Below are 24,028 nucleotides of genomic sequence, written 5' to 3' on the forward strand. Positions count from 1 at the left end.
CCGGGAGGAGACACCCCACACCTCTGCACAGCGGCACGGTACCAGGCTTACACATGCCCCGGTCCAACCAGCCCGCCTGGGGCTGCCCGCCACCCTCCCGGGCTGATTCTGCACGCAGAACTGCCGCCTCTGGGCCCCGGGGGGCCTCCACGCCCTGTCGCCGGGAGCCCTAACGGGCCGGCCTGCACTGGGACAGCTGACAGCTTCCCCGGGGAACCCAGCGCCCGCAGGCCCCGTGCCAGGGCAGGGGGCGGGAGGGGGCGTGTGGGCGGCTGGGGCCGGGCTGCCCGCCGCAGAAGGCCATCGGCTCCATGCCATGCTGGGGACACTGGCCCCTGGGCCCAGACGGGACTTGCTGGCCCCCAGGGAAGCTGCCCCTTGCAGCCCTTGAGGCAGGGGTGCCCCTGGGCCCCCCCGAACACTCTCTTCCTGAGTGGGGGCCCTCTGGGTGTTCCCGGACGCCAGTGCCAGGATGGGCAAACCCGTTCCTGCCGCACCAGCCCGGGAGGAGGCGCCCGTCTGGCGCTCAGCGTGGGGGAGGCCAGAGGCTGCCGCGGCTCTGAGGAGCGCCCAGCCCTGCCCGCACCCGAGAGGCAGCAGGAGGGCTGGGCAGAGGGGTGGCAGGTCAAGGCCGGGGGAAAGCCAGCGGCCCTGTGCGTCCCCTCACCCACAGTGCCGGGCGGCGGACACAGGCTGGACACGAGGCCTGCGAGCTCAGCCAAGGCAAGTCCTGGTGAGATGCACAGGGTGACCGGCAAAGCGTGCGGGGTGGCCCGAGCAGGGCTCTGCAGACGGTTCCCCTGCTGGCCCCATTTGCAGCACGGCCTGGCGCTGCCAGAAACGCCTCCGGTTTGTGACTCTGAATTGTGAAATCTATTTTAAAATTTCTGGCCATTGCGTGTTCGCCAACCTCCCCCAGGTTCAGTCACCAGTAACTCAGGTGAGACGGTGCCAAGTCCTCCCCGGTTCCCGACCCCCAAGTTTAAGAAGCCAGACCCTAAGGTGGGGCCACCGTAATGTGCATCTGCCAATGCGGGACCCTGGGGGACAAGCAAGTCCCAGTGAAGCCCACGGCAGCGGCACTGCTGGGGGAACACGCGCATAGGGGCTGCGCTGCTGGCCCGGCCCCCACCGTGGGCCCGCCCTCCGGCCTCTCCTACCTTTCTCAGCCCCCGGCCCTCCTCCCCAGCCCCCTGTCCCAGCTCCCCGCCCTCCTACCCAACCTCCTGTCCAAGCCCCCAACCCCTCCTACCCGCCCCCTGTCCAAGCCCCCCGCCCCTCCTACCCGCCCCCCTGTCCAATCCCCCAGCCCCTCCTACCAGCCCCCCCTGTCCAAGCCCCCAGCCCCTCCTACCCGCCCCCCTGTCCAATCCCCCAGCCCCTCCTACCCACCCCCTCTCCAAGCCCCCCGCCCCTCCTACCTTTCTCAGCTCACTGTTCTCCCTGGCGTGTGCGTCCTCCAGGACCTTGCGCTCCGAGTGGGCCCTCTGCAGCTCCTCCCGCAGGCTCTCCAGCTCGCTCTGCAGCCGGGGGCTGCTGTCCTGCTCGCGGCTCCGCTGGTACTGGGCCAGCTCCTTCTTCAGCCTGGCCACCTCCATGGAGTGCGTGGACGTGGCCGCCGACAGCTGCTCCGACAGCGTCTTGTACTCCTTGTTCTTGGAGGGCATCGGCCGGCCGGGAAGGGGAGAGATGCGGAGAGCGGGGTCAGGTGGGTGGCGGGGACGCCGGGTCAAGGAGGCCCGTGGTCAGTGCGAGCCTGCATGCGTGCTTTCCCCGCAGCTCCCGGCCATAGCAGATGCGGAGAGAGACGGGGGTGCGGGGCAGCTGTTCCTGGTCTTTCCAGGGACCCCCCTGCCCCTGGACTCGCAGGCACGGAGAGCTGAGACCTAACTGGGCTCCAGGTCAGAGGCCCCATGAGCACCCACACTTTTTCCGAGGGGGCCTGCCATGGGCCCGGGGACCCCCAACACCTGCCGGCTTACCCGGCAGAACTGACTCTGTCCACTGTGCCCCTCAATCCACAGAGGCCCGCACAGGTGGCAGGGAAGGGAGAGCCCGGCCCCCACATGCCGGGCAAAGGTACAGCAGGGACAGGCCAAGGCCAGCAGCTGACTTCATAGGTGTGTGCATGCACACGTGTGTGCAAGTGTGCATGCATGCGTGTTTGCGCGTATCGGGACTCCAGAGAGTATCAACAAAACAGCCAGCATGGGGTGTGGGGGGAGGAGCAGGTGCAGGTCCTGAATAGTCAAGCCTGCAGCAAACGGTGACCGGTGATTGGCCATCGCTGCCTCTGCAGGAGCCCCGGATTAAATATAGTCATTGGCAGGACCACGAGGCAGCCCGGCATCAGCCTCACAGCGGAGAGGAGTCAGGCGCAGGAGGCCATGGACAGTGCTCTCCCCACGTCTGCACACGCTCCTGCGAGTCACAAAACATCCGTGCACGGGTAGAGCACCCACAGTGTGGTGGGACCCAGGGGCCTTCAACAGGCTGCTGACCGGGTCCGACGCTGGTGCCGTACTTTCCCAGATGAGACAGACTTAGTGACCTCGTCCTTGGAGAGGTCTAAGCGCCTTTCCCCTTACAGAGTTCGGCCGGCCTCAGCTCTGTACGTGATGACCTTGAGTCCAGCTGGCCGGGTCAAACGCACGCACAGGTTTTGGCTGAAACCGGTGACATCTGGGTGACATTTCACCTCTCAGGCCTGCTCTGGGGGTCCCAGGAGGAGTGGCCCTGGGCACGGCCACTGTGTTCATGGCTGAGGGACACTGGACGATGAGGCCCACTAGAGCCAGGAGCGGATCAGAACCAGGGCCAGCGCCACCCGAGGCACAGGACCAGCCCAGCACCAGGGACAGCACCTTCCGGCCCCCACTGCCCTTCTCCCCCACTTGAGACCCCCAGGCCTTCCGCTTGGAAATGACTTTGCTTCTCATGCCCCGGCTGGGTGAGCTCTGCCCACCACCCTTGGCTGGTTCCACCCCCAATCTCCCCCTCTGCTGACTTCTCGATCCAGGTTTCTGATGTCTGTTTTTGCGGCCACATCTGTCTGCCTGTGCCCAGGGATCACTCCAGGTGGTGCTTAGGTCACCTCAGTGATGACGGGGTTGGATGTGGGTTGGGCGCGTGCAAGGTGCCACGACTATGAGTGTAGCCGAGCGGAGCAGTGCCCGTGACGGCGAGTTCACCGAGACGAGCAGTGTCCAGTGGCCCCTGGCAGCGGCCCTGGGACATGCATCTCCCTCGCCTCTGGCCGCAGAACCCCGTGGGTTAGTGGAGCCGCCTCCGAGGAAAAGCAGCCAGAGCTGTGGGGACGGGGATTACTCTGGCTTAGCTGCTTATGCACTGCAGAGGCCATTCAGTGACTCGGGGCCCCGCACCCCTGCAAAAGGCCAGAAGTGTACCCCCAAACAGGTAAGGCTTCTCATGCTCCCCCACGCCCTCGTGGGCAGGAAGACTCCGGAGCCAGGCTCGAGATTCAGCCGGTCTCCTTGCTGTGTGACCTTGGGCAGGCCAGGACCCCCCCTCTGTGTCCCCGTGCAAAATGGGAATAATGTTATCTCATGAGTTTGCAGCAAGGATTCCCCGAGGGAGTGCACGTGTCGAGCGCCTGGCACACAGCACCAGGCAACCTGGGGAGCGATGCCAGGAAGACAGCCCTAAACCTAGGCCCCCACTCCCACCCCCCTTCTGGTCGTCCCCAGCAGGCAGGGCACCGGCCAGGGGGGCTGCCACCTGCCACCTCTCACAGACACTTGCCAGGCAGGAAGCTTCAAGCAAAAGAAAGTGTTTTTAAAAATAGGCCATTCAAGCCCGCTTCTCTTTGGATGTTCAAGCACATGGATTATAAAACGGCCATTTATTTTTAACCTCCCGGATCAGCTCTGGGAATGAGCAATGCTCCCGGGAGGGAACAGCTTCCCCATGAGGGCGTGGGGGAGCATGAGAAGGCCTCCATCCAAAGGAAGCCTTACCTACGTGGGGGTACACTGCTGGCCTTTTGCAGGGTCTGGGGCCCCGAGTCACTGAATGGCCTCCGAAGTGCATAAGCAGCTAAGTCAGAGTCTTCTGGCCCCTGAGCTCCTCCTCCACCCAGGAGCCCAGGGGGCAGTGGCAACGCCCCCCTCACACACTCTCCATCGGGCGCCTCGAGGCCCAGCTCCAGGGAGCAGCCCTCCTCCCCACCTCCTGGAACCCGCGTCTCTGCAGGCTGGCTGAGGCCAGGCCCCCAGGGCCGGCCATGGCAAACACCCGCCACTCCCACCCGGTCAGCTGCTTCATGTCCCAATCAGAGTCCAGATGAGTCTCAGAGGGGCCCACAGGCCCCCGCTCCCTCTGGACACCCGGCGAGCAGACTCCCTCTGGATCCCTTCCCCCATCTCTGCTGGCCGTGCTCTTCCCCGCAACCTCCCAGTGCCTGCACCTGGGGCTGCTCCTCGGAACCTCCTGCTCCGGGTGGAAGATGCTCCAGTTGCTCAGTTACCCCAGCTCAGCTCCTTCCGCCTCACCTCTGCAGAGTGCCCGTGCCGCCAGGTACACGCAGTCCCCAAAGGCAGCAGGGCTGTCTCTCCCTGATACACCCAGGGCGGCCGCACCCAGCACCCACCTGGTCATCGATCTTGCGCTGCAGCTGGACCACCTTGTTCTCCATGCCCACATTGAGGCGTTTCAGGTGCTCGGCCGAGCGGGCCTCGATCTTGAGGGACTTCAGAGTGCGCCTGGCCTTGAGCATCCGGTAAGCGCCCTGGATCACCACGGCGGCACCCCGGAGCCGCTGGAAGCGCCTGCGCGCCATCCAGCCACGCACGTGCTTCTGGATGACGGTGGCCTTGTGCTCCGTGAGGACCTGTGGGGACAAGTGCCGGCGGGTGGGCGTGCGGGCAGCTCCGGAGCCGGCCCGGGGCTGGCAGGGGTCAGGAGGGTGGGCAGAGCAGCGGGCGTGGGCGCTGGTGCTGTGGCCCGGCTCTCGCTGGGCTCTGCAGGTGGCCCCTGCGTGGGAGGTCCGCTGCCCCCAAGTTTTTTTTTTTAACTTTTGCTTCACCAGTTAGGAAGCCGCAGTGTGAACATCTCCATGTTGGAGGTGCCTCCAGATGGGTCCAGGGACATTCCGGCCGAGGTACTCAGGAGGAGGTCTGGGGCGTCCCAGGGAGAGGGAGCAGAGAAGGGGGTGCGAGTCTGCCCCGGGCACCCACGGCAGCTCAGGGCTGGGAGCGCCACACCTGAACCACAACTGAGTGTCTCGGTTTCTGGCGGTTGCGTGAATACATCCTACTATTTTTTTTGGGGGGGGGTCACACCCGGCGGTGCACAGGGGTTACTCCTGGCTTTGCACTCAGGAATTACTCCTGGCGGTGCTCAGGGGACCATATGGGATGCTGGGATTCAAACCTGGGTCGGCCGCGTGCAAGGCAAACGCCCTACCCGCTGTGCTATCACTCCAGCCCACCATCCTACTATTTTTTAAATTAAATCTTTAAATCAAATTTCTGATTTAATAAGTCTCAATAAGTTAACATTATTTTTTTCAACTATATGGCACTGTTTTTTTTGTTTACCAAACCATATTATTTTATTAGTTTTGGCTTTTGGGGTCACACCTGGTGATGCTCATGGGTCGCTCCTGGCTCTGCATTGAGGAATTACTCCTGGAGGTGCTCGGGGGACCATATGGGATGCCGGGGATTGAATCTGGGTTGGCTGCGTGCAAAGCAAATGCCCTGCCTGCTGTACTTATCACTCTGGCCCCAAACCATAAAAAAAAAAAAAGCATCTTATTTTTGTTTTGCTTGTTTTCATTTTTTAATTTTGAAGCCATACCTGGCAAAGCTCAGAGGTGACTTCTAGCTCTGAGCTCAGGAATTACTCCTAGTGGTGGTCAGAGGACCCTATGGAATGCCGGGGATGGACCAGGTCGGCTGTGTACAAGGCAAGTGCCCCACCTGCTGTACTATTTCACTATCTCCTGTATCAAAACAACTTAATGCACTAGGGTACACCTTTGATGATACAGTATGAGCTACTGGTGGTACACGCCAGTGTCAGAGTTTTACCACCACTCACCTGCATGCACGACAAACACACTAGCTGCTGTACTATGACTCGGCCCTTAAATGAGAAGACTCTACATGGTCACACCTACACACACACTGTACATGCGTGTCCCCCGCTGTTTCTGCTGCTCCCAAGAGCCCTGCCAGGACAAGCCCCGTGGGGCTATGGGAAGGAGTCAGCAAGAGTGGAAGTGAGATTTCTCAGAGGTCGGGTACCCGACCCAGCGTGTGTGGGTGACAGTCATCTGCAGCCGTGCCAGCTCCGAGGCTGCAGCCTTGCGCCCCTTTGGTGGGAGACCACGCACCTGGAGGTAGGTCCTCCGCACGAACATGCCCCGAGCAAAGGCCTGGATGACCACGATGGCGTCACGCACACGTCGGTAGGACTTGCGGGCCCTGTGCATACGGTACTGCTTCTGGAGCACCACGGCTGCCCGGGTCCTGCGCAGATGCTCGGCCAGCCTACAAGGGGACAGCAGGGTTACAGGGCACTCTGAGACCCTCAGGAACACAAGCTCCGTTCTGCGGGCCACACCCGCCCCGCCCACTTGTCACAGACCCCGCCCACTTGCAAAGCCCCAGCCACCTCAAGGCCCCACCCACTAATCCACAAAGCCCCGCCCACTCTCCATCCAGACCCCCATCTCTTCATGCCCCTCCCATTCTCCATAACCCCTTCCCCACAAAGCCCCGCCCACTCACAGCCAGGCCCCGCCTCTCCACATCCACACTCCGCCCACTTACCCACAAAGCCCCGCCCACTCTCAGCCAGGCCCCGCTTCTCCACACCCACACCCCGCCCACTTACCCACAAAGCCCCGCCCACTCTCAACCAGGCCCCGCCTCTCCACACCCACACCCCGCCCACTTACCCACAAAGCCACGCCCATTCTCAGCCAGGCCCCACCTCTCTCTGCACCTGGCCCTGCCAACTCTCCACACCCAGAGAGAGCAAGGCCCCTGGGACACAGGTAGCTCAGGTGCAGGACCAACCTTCTCCCCCACCAGAGCCTTCTCCAAGCTTATTTAAAAGTGTGTTTTCTCCCCTTTCTTTTTCTCCTGTGCCACACCTACTGGTGTTGCGGACCACCCCCCGCGCCTGTGCTGGGGCCACTCTGGGCAGTGCTCAGGGGCCCTTGTGTTGCTTGGAGAACTGAACCTGGGCCACCCACATGTAAAGCACATGTGCCGCCATGGAGTGCTCGCTATGGAGTGCTCGCTCGCTGTGGCCCGCTGAGAGTGCGTCTGGAGTGTGCTCACTGGCCTGAGCTTACACAGCCACCCGCCCCCTGTTGCTGCCCGCGAGGCGTGGCACAGCAGGCACGGAACAGTCGGACCATCCCAGGACCTGTGCCCCGGCGTCTCCTTTGTCCTCTTCCAGCCCTCGTGGACCCGGGGTGACCTCACGACAGTGGGGAGGTAACTGGGGGCATCTGTCGTGTTGGGTCCTGTCCCTGGGGCCATGAGAGTGAGTGGACCCGACTGCTCTCCCGGGCCCAGCCTGAGGACTGCGGGACGGTCCCCACAACAGCGCTGGCCTCACGTGACCCCGTGCACCCGCTGTGAAGAGGGGACCCTGCCAGCACGCGTGGGCAAAGGTTTGCCCTGGGTGCTGGTGGGCACAGCCCTTATCCAGGGGGCTGCCAGGAGACGCTGGGCCCGCGGGACCTGGAAAGGTCTAACTGTGCCACACTGGTCTCTCCAGATGATTTGACTTCGGCAGGTAAGAGAAGGGATCGTGGTGGTCCCAGGCCGGGGTGGCGAAATACAGGCAACCACCCCCCCGGAAGACGGGGTCAAAGAGGCCCAGGTGTGAGGGGACATGGGCGCAGCCAGAGCCCAGCAGGAGCCCCTCAGGACAGGGCCCGGGGCCCGGCCTGCCCCCCGTGTCTCGGCTCGGCTTACCTGCGGGCCAGGTGTCCCCGGCAGTAGCGCTGCAGCGTCAGGGTGGCCCCCCGCAGCCGGCGGTACCGCACCCTCTGCAGCCAGCCCCGCACGGTCTTCTGGATCATGATGGTGGCCGTCCGGAACCTGTTGGCCCGCAGCTTCTCCAGGTGGGCCACCTGGCCCGCCCGGAAGAAGATCTTGGTTCGGCCGAACTGGAACTTGTCAGGGTCCTTCGCAAGGGGAGAGGGTGGAGGATGTCCCGTGAGCATCGGGCCGACGGCCACCGAGCCGGACAGCAGAGAGGCCTGCACTCCCGGGGCAGCCGCGTCCATGACCAGCCCCGGGCCCTCGCAGGTCCTCCTCCTCCCGTGACCCTCCAGAGGAGTGACTTCCCGGCAGGTGGCAGCTTTGGAGCCAATGCCATGACCTCCTGGGGAAGGCTTCCCACACAGTGGACTCTGGGGACACGGCCCCCCACCCCACCATGACCCCTGTGGGCCCAGAGCTGCCCCCACCCTGCCAGGGCCTGTCTTTGGGGCTCCCCGGTCTGGGGCGCTGGTGTGAGCTCAAGCTGCTCGGAGGAAGACCACAGCATCAGGGGGAGGCCTGTGGCCGCAGGCACTGGCCCCCTCCCCTGCATCCCTGTCAGAGGCAGGGCAGGGGGCGGTCAGCAACCAGCCGCCTCACCAGGGGCTGTGCAAAGGATCTCGCCTTCCACATGTGCCGACGTGTGGAAAAGCCGCTGCTCTCCACATGGAAGGGAGATTGACTCATGGGCGCCGATGCGGCCCAACGGATGGGGATTTCTCAGAGGGTTCCCAGGAGAAGCAGGAGGGCCCCCAAAGGGAGGCTCAGAGTCCCTCCCCAATTCCCAGGGTGTGTGTGTGGGAGTGGAGTGAGTGTGTGGGTGCGCACGAGTATGAGTGCGTGAGGGTGAGTGCATGTGTGTATGGGTGTGAGAGCATGTATGTGTGAATGTTGGGTGAGTGTGTGTGATTGTGTGACTGTGAGTGCATGTGTGTATGTGAGTGTGACTGCATATGTGTGTGGGGGTGAGGGTGTGTGTGAGTACATGTGTATGATTGTGTGACTGTGAGCGCATATGTGTTTGGGAATGAGTGCATGTGTGTGCATGAGAGCATGTGTGTGTGTGTGTGTGTATGACTGCATGTATGTGTGACTGTGGAGTGAGGGTGTGTGTGAGTGCATGTGTGTGTGACTGTGTGACTGTGAGTGCATATGTGTTGGGAATGAGTGCATGTGTGTGCATGAGAGCATGTGTGTGTGGATGAGTCTGTGTGTATGAGTGCATGTATGTGTGACTGTGGAGTGAGGGTGTGTGTGAGTGCATGTGTGTGTGTGTGATTGTGTGACTGAGAGCATATGTGAGTGTGACTGTGAGTCCATGTGTAGGCGTGACTGTGAGTGCACATGTGTGCGTGAGTGTGCGTGTCTGGCTCACCTTGAGGAGGCTCTCCAGGACCGACCTGCAGACGGCCTTCTTGTCCGTGTTGGCCAGCTCTCTCTTCCTCACCAGCACCCGGTAGCGGTTGAAGAAGTCGTGGTAGGTCCACCTGCAGGGAGCCGGCCGGTCACAGAGGGCCCCGTGCTCTCCTGCCCTAGTGCCCAGCCTTCCCCGCCTCATCCCAGGGCGGCCCGTGCCCCCCGATGCCCTCTGAGAACCACAGCACGTGGCTGAGAGGAGAGGCGGGTTGGGGGTGCTGACTCGCGGACACCCTCACAGACGCTGGTGCTCTGTGGGATGTCCGGTGCCTGCATGCCGGCCCCCTCCCTGCCACCCCGCACGGCTCGCCCCGGCCTGTTTGTCTAGCGCAGAAACCAGGCCCTGCGTCCTCGCCCTCCCACAATACCGCTCACGACGCCCGGTGGGGCCGGGGGACCTTCCCCCCTACCCCCTGCCCCATATCGTCAGCTTCACAGCGTGTCCCTGACCACGCGGGCAGTACAGGCCCGAGTCAAACCCAAGTACACGGGATAGACGCGCGCAGGAAGCTGCAGCCTGTTCCCGGCGCTGAGGTGGCCTCCGCCATCTGACTCCCCCGAGCTGACGCGGTCTCCACACAGAGGCGCACGAGCTCTGAGCGGGCGCCCCCTTTCTCAAGCCCCTCATCAGCGGGCACCATGGGGGAACAGGAGCACACGGCCCCACACAACCCGAGATGGACAACACGAGGGAACGAAAACACACGTCCCCTCACGGCCTCCACGGTGACACCCCCAGTGCCGGGCCCTGGGGAGGAAAGAGGACAGCCCGGAGGAGGCGGTGGGGGGTGAGGGGAAACGGGGTGCGTCCAGCACGGATGAACTCTGCCTGAGGGCATCTCCCTGCCCGCTCTGCGCCACACGCAGGGCAGGGGGGGGTCTCTGGAACTCCAGAGCAGGTGAGGGCTGGCCTGGCGCTGGGCGGAGGCGAGGGAGCCGGGCACGAGCACATCTGGAATCAGCGCCTCTCAAACGGTCTCATCTGCACGTGCTTTCGCCCAAGAAGCGGCTTACACAGCCCGGGCAAGGGGCTCTGGGAGCACGGGCCGGCCACACCCGGGCTCTGTCGCCTGTTTTCTAGCCTCGAACCCGTCCCAGTCTGGCCTCTAGGAGTCTTCTCCGTAGGGAGTGGGGGACAGGGAAAGGAGGTTCTTCTCAGGAAGCACCACCAAGGTTTGGGGGGGGCGCAGATGAGACGGAAGCCACGCAGGAGAGTGGGCGGCCAGGGAAGATGCGCCCCCTTCAGACTCACTGCGGCGGCCAGGGCCCCCCGGGACCCTCCCTGCCCCCCCCCCCCCCCCCGTCGCTGGTGAAGTGGCACGTTCATGGCTTAATTCCCGAGGGACACAGAGCTGCTCTGAAGCAGCGACAGGAGGCAGAGGACTCTGAGTGGGGGGGAGCGGGTGACGGGCGGCGGTGCCTCTGTCCCGGACACAGCATCCATCACGGTGCTTCACAGCGGGCGAAGGCGCCCATTCCTCAGCCCCGGCAGCGCACTTCATGCCGAATGATGCATTGTCGTCTTAAATCAGATGACTCACGGAGAGCCACAGTTCTTAGGAGGCTATAAATAGACAGGTGTCCTGAAGCCGGGGCGGGTGCCAGGGAATTGGGGGGAGGGTGCACTCAGCATCCGCCCCCTGGCAAGGCAGGGTGTGTGCTGGTGAGGAGGGGTCAGGCGGGTACAGGACCGTGCCCTGCGGGACAGGCTGACCACCGCTGGGACTCGTGGGCTGTGGTCTTCAGCCATCCCTGTGGACTGGGGCTGGTGTGGGGGCGCAGAAAGGCTGGAAGCCACTGGCCTAACCAGCACCCTGGTCACCACTGCCCGGTCCCTGGGTGGCATGTGGGCAGGTGCTGGTCTGCAGCTGTGAGAGGTTGAAGCCCACCGGCTGGCGGGCAGGGACGGGCCACAGGCGTGGATGGCCGGAGAACGCTGCTCCCTGGAACGAGCCTCCGGACCCAGCTCCACAGGCACCCTCCCTGGGGCTGGGGCGACAGCACAGAGGGCAGGGCGTTTGCCTTGCACGTGGCAGACCCGGGTTCAATTCCCAGCACCCCCGAGCACTGCCAGGAGTAATTCCTGAGTGCAAAGCCAGGAGTAACCACCGTGCCTCGCTGGGTGTGACCCAAAAAGAAAAAAAAAACAACAACACAGGCGCCCTCCCTTCTCACATTCCTCTCGGGAACGTCCTAGGCGCTTCCTGGCCACATGCAGGAGAGACGGCATGGACGGCAGCTCCCTGCCCGGGGGGCCCCTGTGAAAGTTGTGAGCAGTGCGGCCTTCCGACAGCCAAGAATGTGGTGACCCCCAGTCTCCTCACCTCTCTCTGTCCCTGCTCCCCGCCCCGAGTCTCTTGGTCAGACCATCAGAATGACCAAACGGTCCTCAGAGGGCACACACATGACACACGTGTGTTCCCTCCCACGGTGGCCGGCTGTACCAGCGCAGGAGGACCACGCCGGCCCAGGGCGTGCAGGCCAGAGGTGCCCCTTCACCAGGGGCCGGTGCAGGGCGCGGGGAGCATGTGGAGTGAGGAGGTTCTGGTGTGCTGGCCACAGCTTCTCCTCCATGGAACCGCCCCCGGGGGTGTGGTTGGGCCTCCCGGGACCCCCCTCGGAGCCGAATAACGAAAGGGGAGGGAAACCTGGTCTCCATGCGGATGGCGGGGTCTCCCTCCGAGCTTCTGCAGTCTGGGCGGCTGGGGGGTGGGAACGCTCCCTCCCGCCCTTCCTCAACCCCTGCTCGGAGAGGACCTGTGGAAGGTGGTGCTCTGGAGCCACGCCGAGCTCGAGCTGCCGTGGCAGCAGCGGTGGCCTGTCCCCCCCCCCCAGGGAGCAGCTTTCCTGCCCCCCTTGTCCTGCCCACCCCAGCTGCATTCACGAAAGTGAAAGGTTCGGGGGTCCCACCGTAACTCACAGCAAGGCCGCCCGAGGCTTTCGGGGGGCATGGACAGTCACTCAGGGGGTCCAGGAGCACCCGTGAAAGGGCCGGGGAGCACGGAGGGTGGGCAAAGTTATTTCTACATGGCTGAGATGGGGCGGGGGTGAGGGGGGCCCACAGCCAGGACACCGAGCAGGAGGTGGGGGGCAGAGAAGCCGAGTCCTCGTCCAGCTGGCCGGGTCCCAGGACCCCACGTGGCTGCTCGCACTCCCCCAGACCGACCCCTCAACCACCCCCCTCACTCCTCCCTGGCCCACCCACCCTGGGTTCCTTGGGTTTTGGGGTGCACGACCTGCCCCAGAGGGGGCGCCCCTGGCCAGCAGAGCCCACGGCTGGTGCCTTTCTGTCCTCTGAGAGCTCTCGGCGCATGGCCAGCTGCTCCTCACAGCACGAGGCCCAGAGGAGGGGGACCGAGCAGGGGACACGGCCACCGTGGGGGCCGGAAGCCCGCCACCCCCAGGCTCCTGCTGGCAGGCGCCCTCTCCCCTCCCGCCCTGCGCACAACCAGCTCCACGCGGACCCAGAGCAAGAGTGGGGCCAGGGCCCGCGGCCACTGACTGCACGTGGGGACGCGGGCTGGCGAGGGGCCTTCTCCACCTTGAGCGACTGCGTCGGGCCGGGCACCCCAGGAGCCCACACCCTCTGCCGTGTCTGACGGCCGAACGATTCTCTCTGGCAGGGAGCTCCGGCCACGCAGCGGCCTCCTCCCTCAGACACGGCTCCCCGGGGACGTGCTGCTCATTTGCACACGGCCCCTTGCTGGCAGGCACAGCCCCGTGCCGGGCCTCCCAGCGCCCCTCCCCCCACGTTCATACCAACGGCGCATCAGCCACAGAGACCAGCTCGGCGGTGTGGCACGCTGCTCCCCGGGGGGCCTCTGCACCCCGCAGGCGGGGCCATGGGGCTCGGCGCACCCCACAGCTCTCGGTCTGGCCCGTGGGGCCTGGGGCAGCTCAGCGCGGCTGCTCCGATGGACTCCAGGTAACCCGGAGCGTGACCGCTCCAAGCGCGTGGGCGTCCCGGGAGCTGCAGGACGCTCGCTGGGAGCGGGCAGACACATCGGGGTTCCGCAGAAACAAGACTGGGGGTTTCTCTACCCGGGACGCGGCGACACGGCTCACAGGCAGCGATGGGAAGGGCCGGGAGCGCCAAGGCTATTTTGGAAAAGTGTCTGCACCCGTCCCCATGGCAGCGCCCACAGGCAGTCACCACGGATGACCAAGTTAGCTGAGGTGTGTCCCCCCCCAGGGACCCGTGTGCTGCACTCACAACACCGAAATTGGACCCTCTGGGACTCGGGAAGGCTCCGGAGGTCAGGTGCGGATAGGCACGGGGATGAAGGACAACTGGGATGGCTTTGTTCCCATGGGGAGTAATTACGGCAAATGAAGTGACGGGAAACCACAGGACCGACTCCGAGACACTGTGAAAACTCTGGTGGTGACCAGGGGCGGGGGGCGGGGCAGGAGGAAAGAGCCAAGGGGTGTTTCTGGTGACAGACTGACTGGAGACAGTCACGCACACAGAGACGTGTGAGTGGAACCCCAGCGATGTCATCACACTGCACGCCAGTGAGCAGCCGAGAGGTGACAGTCCCGCCGGGGAATCTCTGGCACGCAGACGTAACCCAGCTGACAGCACCCGCGGGCTGCCGCGGCCCGCTCAGGTCAGGATCAGAGTGAGCGTCCTGCACAGTGCCCGTGTCCGCCCCACGGCATGGAGGACTTTGGACCCCTCGGGTCATTCATCACACCCATCCAAGACGTGAGTGCGACTATTCTGCCAAGCGAAAGGGGTTCTGGCCCGGGAGACCCGTCTACTTGCTCCTTGGGCCGAGGGACAGGCTGGGGGCCACTCCCCGGCCCTGCGGGGCTCCAGCTGGCCAGAGTGTGCCCTGTGCTACACCGGCCCCGCGACCACCTCACAGATCCACCCGGCTTCCAGGTAAGGCCCACGGGGGACCCATCGTCCGGGCATGACTGCATGGGGCGGCCCCATGAAAATTGATCACCACTGGGGTGTTTCTGTTTTGTTTTTAACTCAGATTATATCCGATTATATCCCCCATCTCAGACTTGCTATTAAAGGGCTCCGCTGACAGACGAGAGGGACGCTGTGTTGTGGGTGAGCCCTGAGGACAGGGTGCCTCAGGAGCTGGTGACGAGGCTCATGGGGGGTCACCCCACTGCCATGCAGGGCTGTGACCTCAGGGAGAAGAGCAGGAGGTGGGGACTGCAGCGGGGGCACCCGCAGAGCTCACGTGTGTCAGCAGTGCCAGATGCAGGGGCTATTCAAGCCGCCGAGTCGTCCCGGTGGTGGGTACGAGGCTGGCCCTCCCCACCGTGAAAGGGGATGAAGGGGACGAGTAAAGGGATATTCTCGTGTGACTCTCCTGAACCTCGCCCTCATCAGCCCTGACTGGGGCCTGGAAACACCGTTTACAGGGGTCTCTGCCAACTCCCGTGTCCAAAATAAATTTTTTTTGTGGAATTGGCGGGGAGCGTGGAGTAAGGGTTTGGGTCACACCTAGCAGTACTCCGGGTTCACTCCTGGGGACCATCTGGGGTGCCAGGAACCAAGCCCGGGACAGCCATGTGCAAGGCGAGTGTCCTACCACCCCAGCCCTTTCCAACAAATCCCGCCTGCATCCGCGCTGGGCCTGCAGCACAGGGACAGTTCGGGGGAGCAGGTTCTGGCTGGCGGGGTGAGGGGGCGCCCGTGGCAGCCCCAGGAGGGTGGCGCGGCGCTCGTTACCTGGACGGGTAGCCGGCCGCGCTGATCCGGATGGTCTCGAGCACGCCGCACGCTCGGAGCTGCTGCACTGCCCTCCTGGGGTCGAAGCTGCGCACAGACAAACGGGCAGTGAGAGGCCGAGTCGGGCGGGGGGCAGGGGCGGGGGCAGCCGGGACCCTGGGACGGGAAGGCGCAGCCCGGCCAGTCCCGCACACAATGCCCTGCGCTCCGAAGGGCGTCTGGCCACATCTGAGACGAGTTCAGCTGTCACGACTGTGCCAGGCTCAGATCTCCGGCCGTGAGAGGCTGCTCTGCTCCCTACAGTGCCCGGAGAGCAAGGCCAGGGGGCACGGGCCAAGGGCACTGGGCTCGGGAGGTGCAGGAGGGGGAGACGGGTGTGTTCTGTCATTCATACAGGCGCGTCATTTCCTCAGAGTTGACCCAATATATATATACATATATGTATGTATATGTGTGTGTGTATATATATATATATATGCGCTATATATACATATAGTTTATCTCTCTATAGAGAAACATACATATAGTTTCTCCCAGAATTTTCATCAGAATAATCCCCTCCCCCTCTCCTGGGTCTCCCCAAAGAGCTCAGGAGTCCAGGGCTGTGGCCAGTGGCTCTCTGCTAGACCCTGCCCTGCAGTGGGGCTGGGAGGAGCCGGGAGTGAACCTGGGCCTCCACGTACCCGGCATGTGCTCCAGCCCCCTGAGCTGCGCCCCCAATTCAGTCTCATCATTTTACTGACTGGGGGCAGGGGCTGTGAAGCTGCTCTCAGGAGGCCCAGGGCCAGGCCAGTGGGTCTCGGTCACCCGGGGCCCAAGGACGCAAAGTCGCTCAGGCGCACAGGTCCGTCTGAGATCACCTGGGCTGCCGGGTGGGTACTGGAGTCCATCCAGGGGTGCGTCTGGCAATGATCAGGGAGCCTCCTGGTGCCAAGGACAGAACCGGGCAGGCGACCCTGACCACTGCCCTACTGCCCCGCCCCAGAGAATGATCTTTCTACCACCAGGGAAGAAACCAAAGACGGACTGGTCTGTAATCAAGCCACTGGGAGCGGACTTGGTTGGGCTTTTTCTAAAAGTGCTGTTGGCGGTGCCGGATGAGCCCGGGCCCCACCCACTCACGGCCAGGGTTGTACCACTGAGCCACGTCCCGCCGATGCCCTGTTTACAGAAGCCCTGGCTCTGAGTGAATGGGTCCCGGGACAGGACAGTCGCTCTCAAAGTCCCCGGCTGGTTCCCCTGCAGGAGCCGTCCAGGGTCACGGCTGACAGCAGCAGAGCTGGAACCCAGCCTGGCCCGCCCTTCCCTGGCCCGCCCTTCCTGGGCCCACGGCGGCTCTGCCCTTCACACCTCACCCGTCTTCCTCGCAGCGGCTCTGCCGACAAGCCCCTTTCTGCTGGAAGCAGCTGATGTACAGATGCCGCCCCGTGAGGGACCCGCCAAGCATGGCCAGGGGAATTTGGGGCAGGGGAGGCCTGGCCTCCACCCGGCAGCCTGGCCTCTGCAGGAAGTGAACGCTCGAGGCCCAGAGGGGCCTGGGGCGCTGCCCCTTCTCTCCCCCCAGGAACCCAGCCGGCAGAGCCTGGGCAGCGCCTGGCGCCTCATCGCTGAGTGCGGCTGCTGGCTCAGGCCCCGGGGGGGTGCGCAGGGCAGGGGCTGGGGGCGGCACGTACTGGAACGGGAGCTTCTCGTCATTGGGCTTGATGCAGCGGACATAGTGCGGCGTCGTGGCGTTCAGCGTCTCCATGAGCAGGTGCAGGGAGGTGCGGAACTGGGGGTGAGAGGGAGGCGGGTGACCCCCAGGCCCGCGGGTGGGGGATGGGGGGCAGACACCGCCCGCCCACGCTGCTGGCGTCCTTGCTGGCCCCCGTCAAGGCCCTCTAGTCCTCTGGTGCTGGGGGGCTCCTTGCACCAGCGGGGAGAAGCCCTGCGTGTCCAGCCCAGGTCACATGTGCAGGCCCGAGGGGGCTGTCCGTTACTCCTACAGTGGAGTAACAGCAGAGGGCCTGGAACTGGGACGGGCACGGCATGAGCAGCCCAGAGCAAGCCTGGCACCAGTCAAGGACAGGCCAGGCACCCAGGGGCTGCCACGGGGTGGATCAAACCACACCCGCAAACACCCGCACAGGGTCTGCGGGCCGTCCCCCCCCCCGGCCCTCTGTGGGGATGCACGGTGGGTTCTGGGGCTCCCGGCCCCCTTTTCCTTCGCTCCTATCGGTCCCCCCGCCCCTTCCCAGAAGAGATGGGAGGACACAGAGCTGGACACTGTCCATCCCGGCCACCCCCTCCTCCGTCCTCCGCCCGCCGTAGCCCTCGGCTGACCTGGTGGCCCACGGTTTTCTTGTGCTCCTTGTTGGAGGCCTTCAGCGGGGGTCTGGCCGAGCGGATGTTGATCTTCGAGGACGAGCCCTTGCTGGCAGGGATGGCGGCAGGGGCGGGGTCTTTGTCATCGTGGAACAGGTTGGCCACGAGCGGGAACTAGAGAGGAACACGGAGAACAGACAGTGCAGCAAGACCTCCCGAGCTCTGGGCCGTGGGAGTCCCTCCGGGAGCTGCCCAGCAGACGGCCCCAAGAGGCAGCCCCGTGCCGCAGAGACAAGGGCACTCAGAGATTCCCAGGGAGGCCCCACGCCAGCATCCATGAACAGAGCGGGGTCCGGCCAGGCCAGGGGGATTCTCCCACACGGCACAGACGCACGGGCCCCAACCTGCTACACAGGTGAGCCCCAAAGGCACTCGAAGGAAAGATACCCCTGGGGTGTGATTCCATGCATGTGGAATATCCAGGGAGCAGGAAGTAGTGTCATGTTGAACAGGAAGTAGGTTTGTGGTGAACAGCAAAGTAGTTCAGTGGTGAATAGGAAGTAGGTTTGTGATGAATAGAACACAGCTTAGGGGTGACTAGGAAGTAGGTTTGTGGTGAAGACGATATAGTTTAATGGTAAATAGGAAGTAGGTTTGTAGTGAACAGGAAGTAGTTTAGTGGCAACTAGGAAGTAGGGTTGTGGTGAACAGGAAGTAATTTAGTGGTGAATAGGAAGTAGAGTTGTAGTGAACTGAAGTAATTCAGTGGTGAATGGGAAGTAGAGTTGTAGTGAACAGGAAGTAATTTAGTGGTGAATGGGAAGTAGGGCTGTGGTGAACAGGAAGCAGCTTGGTGGATGAGACTGGGGTGGGGATGGTCTGTTTAATGAGTAACGTGGAGACAGTTCCTTCTTGAAAGCAATGAAGACATTCTTGGAATACAGAGTGCCAATACTTGCACAGCTGACAAATATCCTGCTGAATTTTATAGCATACAAAGGATGAGTCTGGGGCTGGAGAGACAGTACGGCAGGCAGGGCGCTTGCCTTGCGCGTGACTGACATCAGTTCAAGCCCTGGCACCATGTCTGATCCCCTGAGCACTGAGCCAGGAGTAATCTCTGGCAACCACTAGGTGTGGCCCCCAAAACAAGTAAAATAAAAAACGGGATTTAATTCAAAAGGGAAGGAAAGGGACTTTCCAGGACCACCTGAGGCTTTACCTCCTGAGACGGGCAGTGCCTCCGCGTGGATGGGGAGGAGGGGGCTCTGCTGGAGCAGAACTTGGACAGAATTTCTCCCGACCTTCACTGGGTCTTGTGAGTTAGGGAGCTTCCCCGGGCCCCCTCCAAGCCGGGGGGCTGCGGCGTGAGGAGACGCCCTGGGAGGGGCCCTGTGTTCAGTTCCTGAAGGTTCCGCCTCTGCAGCAGCCCCTGTCCTTCCAGAGAGCAGCCTGGGACCAGACCCAGATGGGCGAGTGGGCGGCCCACCCCCACACAGGGGACACACGGTGCCCTATGCAGAACCTGAGCAGGGGTGCTGGAGCGCCAGCGCCTGGGGGGGTGCTCTGAGCCTTTTCCTGTCCCCGATCCTAACGCCCCCTACAGGGGAGTGCTCCCACCCCCACCCCCTGCCGCCACGCCTGAGGCCCCTTCCCGGGGCTTTACATTCTGACCAAACTCCCCCTGCTCAGACCTTTCCTGTCCCTGACGAACCACGATCCCACCCCCGGCCTGGCTCCAGGTCACCTTCTCCTCACCTCAGCCCTCCCTCAGCCCGAGCAGCCCGTGACCCTGCGCCACAGGGAAGGAAAGCTGCAACTGTGGGGGGACGAGTGGGTGGGAGAGAGATGGGAGTCGTCACCTTCGAGGAGTACATTGGAGAGAATGACACTCCGACTTACAAGTGTCTGTAAATGCTCGATTTCTGGTTTTTTTTTTGGGGGGGGGGTCACACCTGGCGATGCACAGGGGTTACTCCTGGCTCTGCACTCAGGAATTACTCCTGGCGGTGCTCAGGGGACCATATGGGATGCTGGCATTTGAACCCGGGTCGGCCGCGTGCAAGGCAAACGCCCTCTCCGCTGTGCTATCACTCCAGCCCCAATGCTCGATTTCTGAACTCTCTTTCCGAACCAACAGCTTTCCCGGACAGGCACGGGGACCCTCTCCCCGCCCCAGAGTCTGTGTGTAAAGGGAAGGCCCTCGACTCCCTTCAGGGCTCCTCATTCGTGCCCGAAAGGAGGAACAGGGACGGGACAACAGTATCTCTCACTTTCAAGCAAACAGAGTGTTCCCGACCTCTCAGCTCCCGTGGGATGGACGCGGGTGGGAGGGCAGGGGGAGGGCACATCCCGGAGTTTGGAAGGCGGAGCCATGGACCTCTATTCCCTCTCCCTGCCCCTTCCTGGCAGAGAACGGGGACAGTCACCCGTCAACACGCACCCGAGGGCCAGAAGCCAGGCAGGCCGAGAGGCGGATGTGGCGCTGAGCTCCGACTCGTGTTCACACTGACCCAAGGCAAATCCGTCTCGGAGAAGACTGATTCCCTGCTCCTCCCGGCAGCCACAGACCCCGCACCCCCGCCTGGGCTCAAATCCTCTGGGAACAGCTTGCCTGGGGCTGGGGGGTCTGAAGGCGGTTTAGGCCTCTAGGTCCTTGGGCCCCTGGGGCCACTCGCCCCTTAATTACAGCGTCACCCGCCTATGTGGTGTGCGGAGGGGGGGGGGCTCCTCAGCCCTGCAAAGCCCGTCCCCTAGCAGCGTCTGCCTCTGCACAGGACTTCTCCAGGCCGTGGGGCCCTCTCCTCATGCCTGCCCTCCTTCCAGGCTCTGCAGGGGGGGGGGCACTGCAGGGGAGAGCCTGTCCTGCCCGTCTCTGCCGGGACTGTCAGGCGACGGGTCCTCCAGGGAGGACGGGCAGATGCTCTGGTGCCCCTGAGAAGGAGAAGGACCCTGGTCCCAGGGCTCCGAGAAAGCTGCCTTCCTCGCGCCCGGACAGACTGGTCCTTGGCTCTAACGGCCACTCCAGTACCATAAGCTCTGGCCTCCAGGGAGGGTCCGGAGTGGCACCAATACTCGGCTGTGAAGAGGACCGTCACCTGCACAGACGGGGGAGGCCGGGCCCCGTGGCCCCCGCAAACAGGCTGCCGGCCCGCCCCTGCTGGCCTCTTTCCCAGCCCCCTCCGTGCCACTGTGCCGGGAGCATCTCAGGCAGGAACAGCTGCCCAGTCCCTCCCCTCGCCCCGCCTGCCACCCGGCAGCCAGGGGTGGGGCAGGGGGCAGCGGCTACCGCGCTCTGCCGCCCGGCTGCTCACGCCTCACCTTGCTGGCCTTCAGGATGTTGATCTGCTCCTCGTACACCGTGTCCCGGTTCTTCTCCAGGAAGCCGTCGGCGAGGTACTCCACCTGCGCGCAGGGCGGGAAGCGGGCAGCCTCGTGAGAACGCACGGGTCTCCGCCCCCCACCCAGGCAGGGGCTGGTGGATGCGCCTGTCTAAGGGGCAGCCTGGGACTGGCCCCGAGGACGGGCCTCCTGCTGGCGGAACCCCGTCTTGCGGCAGGGAGCTCTGTGCGGTGCACCCCAAGAGGCTTCCTCGTGCCAAAGGCCCATCCCTGCGGTGGCAGGAGGAACCCAGGAAAGGTCCCAGGCACGCCCCAGTGCCGGGAAAGGCCCCCCTCCCCCTCCCCTGCTCCCCGAGTTCCTTCTCTCCGGCTCCCTGTCCCGCTGCTGTGTTCCCAGGACAGAAACCCTCCCCGTGGGATGTGTGAAGAGTTTGGCTGGGAAGTGGTGACTCTACGGGGTCCTGCCAGGTGGGGAGCGTGCAGGGGTGCCCCGGTGACAGCAGGAAGAGAGGGTGAGGGGGGAGGGGGACTCCGCTGAGCTGACGTCAGGCCAGTTGCAAGTGACACGGATGGACGACGGCACCCTGAGCCCCGCGCCCCGCCCGCACCCCCGACGGCGGCCCACCTTGTCGGCGAAGTGGATGACGATGAAGGAGGTGTTGGACATGCGAGGCTTCTGGAAGTGCTGGCTGGCCGAGTGCCGGTCGTACAGCTTCTGAGCCCAGTTCTGGTCGGTCCCTTTGGGCACCTGTGGGAGCACGGAAATGGATGTCATGGCCGAGGACACCAACCCACCAGGCAGGCGGACTCCAGAGGCTGGAGTCTGCCCTCTGGCATGACCCTGACTGGCAGCAGGAGGCCACACGAAAGCGTGGGTACAGGAGCCAGCGAGGCAGCCGGGGTGGGCGGGGGCTGGAAGGGTGGCGGGGAGCAGGGGCGCACGGCTGGAACACAAGGTCACACCAGCAGAGCAGAAAGAGCGGGGAGAGGTTCGCTGCTCTGGGCCGGCCCGGGCCCAGTGGTGCATGCATGTCATGTCCACCTCCTCTGCCAGCTCCTGGCACGCACTCATTCCAGTCCCCGCCCGGGTCATTTACACCCCACGAGCGACCACCCCACGCCAGCTGCCCCGTCCTTCAGCCCTGCCCTGCCCACCAGAGCTCGCTGGGGAATTCCGTGCCAGGGAACCTTCACCCCGGGTCTCCAGCTCCACCCGATAACGCCGCTGTTGGCTTCAAGGAGTTGGTCTTGATGTTTCTGGGCCACCCGTCCCCCCACAAGCTGGGAATTCGGTTCTGGCCACTCACTGGCTACTAAGCCATAGATGCACCAGCTACAACTGGGGCCCAAGGCACGACCCCGGGTCTCCCTGCCCCAGCCCAGAGTAGTCTTTGACGGAGGTCACACTTCTTAAAGAGTTCTGCAGGGGGCCCTGCCAGTGTCCCTGCTGACAGCTTCAAATGTCTCAAAACAAGGAATAAGAGAGCTTCTGTAGGACCCAGGGATTCTACTCCTTGCATCTCTCCCAAGAACACAAAACACAACAGTTAAAAAAGATGCATCTCCACCTGTGATCACTGCAGGGCTCAGTACAATAGCCAGGATACACAAGCAACCGAAATGCCCAATGACAGGCGCATTGACAATGAAGTAGAGATACACATTGCAATGGAATACTACACAGCTGTGAGAAAAGATGAAGCCATGCACCTGGCTGCAACTTGGGCGGGACAGGAAGGCATCGTGTTTCACGAAATATGTCAAAGGGAGGGCAAACGTGGATGATCTCAGTTGTCTGCGGCATAGAGAGAAACAAAACGAGGGACTGGAAGGGATTGAAGGATGGTGGGTCCTTGGTCTGGGACCACAGCACTGAGACGAGCAGCCAGTGGGAGCGGAGGGCCGGGGGAGGAAGCTGGGACTCAAGGGACATATGAGCAATTTCTGACAAGGGCTGTGGGAATGTTGATGATGCATTAACTATACATCAAAACCATAAATTGTGTTTTTTTTCTTGCCTTTTCAAGTTATTATTTCTATACTTTTTTTTTGGTATTAAAACAAAAAGGGTGATAGCACAGTGTGTAGAGTGTTTGCCTTGCAAACATGGGTTCAATCCCCGGCATCCCATATAGTCCACGAGTACACTGCCAGGAGTAATTCCTGATGCTACTCCTGTCAGCCAGGAGTAACCCCTGTGCATCACTAGGTGTCACCCAAAAAGTCAAAAAAGAAAAAGCATAATTACCACAGGGCTAAAGCAGAACTAAGATAACAGATGAATTACTTCAGCCTGGAAAGCAGATCATCAATTACATAAATTTTATAATGTTATAATACGTGCTCATTTAGATATTTCGCTTTTTTTTTGTCCCTTTGAGCAGGATATCCCAGCACGAAAAGGTAAATGTTCTTCTATGAGGGACACTCCCTAAAAGTCCATAATCATTAACACTATAGTAAAGGTGTCACCTAAATGACAGTAAAGACAGAAATTAAAAGAGAAAAGTGGAGAGTGGCTCCCTAAGCTCGCTGCAGACAGAACAGAGCAATGAGTCACTGCGAGGGCCGCTCCAGAGGTCATGGACACGAGGCCCCCCTCCGGGGGAAGACGCTACCCCCACCATCCTGGGGCCACACCTGTCAGTGTTCAGAGGCCACTCCTGGCTGGCACTCAGTAATCACTCCTGGCAGTGCTCAGGGAACCACAATGGGTGCTAAGGATCGAACCCAGGTCGGCTGTGTGCAAGGCAAGCGCCCTCCTCACTGTACTATCGCTCTCGCCTTCCCCCCTCGCCCCTCCATCACCCTGAACCCTCCTCAGTCACGGCGAAGACCGCAGGGCCTTAACTGTCCCCTCTGCAGCCGGCACCAGCCCTGCCTGAAGGTGACCCCTGCACCAGGCCTCACTTTTCCGCTGGCCTCATTGGTAAAGGAATAGAATCAGCGGCACGAGGAAACCGCTAACTCCCTCGGAAGGAACTTCTCAGGGGCCCCGAAGGCGCGCGGCTTTCTCGAGATCCCTTTGGTGTGACCGCCACCAAGCATCCGGTGCTAAATGCCAGAGGAAAGCCAAGAAAATAAAAAATTTTCTCTAAGGGCAGCAATTAATTGTGTTGGGCAGACGAAATAAAAAAAATATTAAATTCAGCATCTTTGAAAGAGATTCTACCTCAAATTCGTCTCCAAGCCTCCTATGTTTAGAAACAGCAGGGGTGGGGAGGAATGGGGAGAGGGGTGGG

The 24,028-nt window shown here is 62.6% G+C and overlaps 1 protein-coding gene across 2 annotated transcripts in view; it reads right to left on the reverse strand.

Annotated features, from left to right (window-relative positions):
- Positions 1-24,028, reverse strand: part of MYO5B (myosin VB) — a 187,438-nt gene that overhangs the window by 29,200 nt on the left and 134,210 nt on the right. For both annotated transcript variants that reach the window (XM_055126082.1, XM_055126081.1), the window contains exons 13-22: positions 21,412-21,534; positions 20,767-20,850; positions 17,464-17,619; positions 16,815-16,912; positions 15,142-15,228; positions 9,403-9,514; positions 7,959-8,170; positions 6,359-6,515; positions 4,610-4,849; positions 1,422-1,655 (exon numbers count right to left, since the gene is read on the reverse strand). In XM_055126082.1, coding sequence (XP_054982057.1) covers positions 1,422-1,655; positions 4,610-4,849; positions 6,359-6,515; positions 7,959-8,170; positions 9,403-9,514; positions 15,142-15,228; positions 16,815-16,912; positions 17,464-17,619; positions 20,767-20,850; positions 21,412-21,534 — 1,503 coding nt within the window. The remainder of the gene's footprint in view (positions 1-1,421; positions 1,656-4,609; positions 4,850-6,358; positions 6,516-7,958; positions 8,171-9,402; positions 9,515-15,141; positions 15,229-16,814; positions 16,913-17,463; positions 17,620-20,766; positions 20,851-21,411; positions 21,535-24,028) is intronic.

The sequence above is a fragment of the Sorex araneus genome, chromosome 2 (assembly GCF_027595985.1).
Source record: "Sorex araneus isolate mSorAra2 chromosome 2, mSorAra2.pri, whole genome shotgun sequence".
Lineage (NCBI taxonomy): Eukaryota > Metazoa > Chordata > Mammalia > Eulipotyphla > Soricidae > Sorex > Sorex araneus.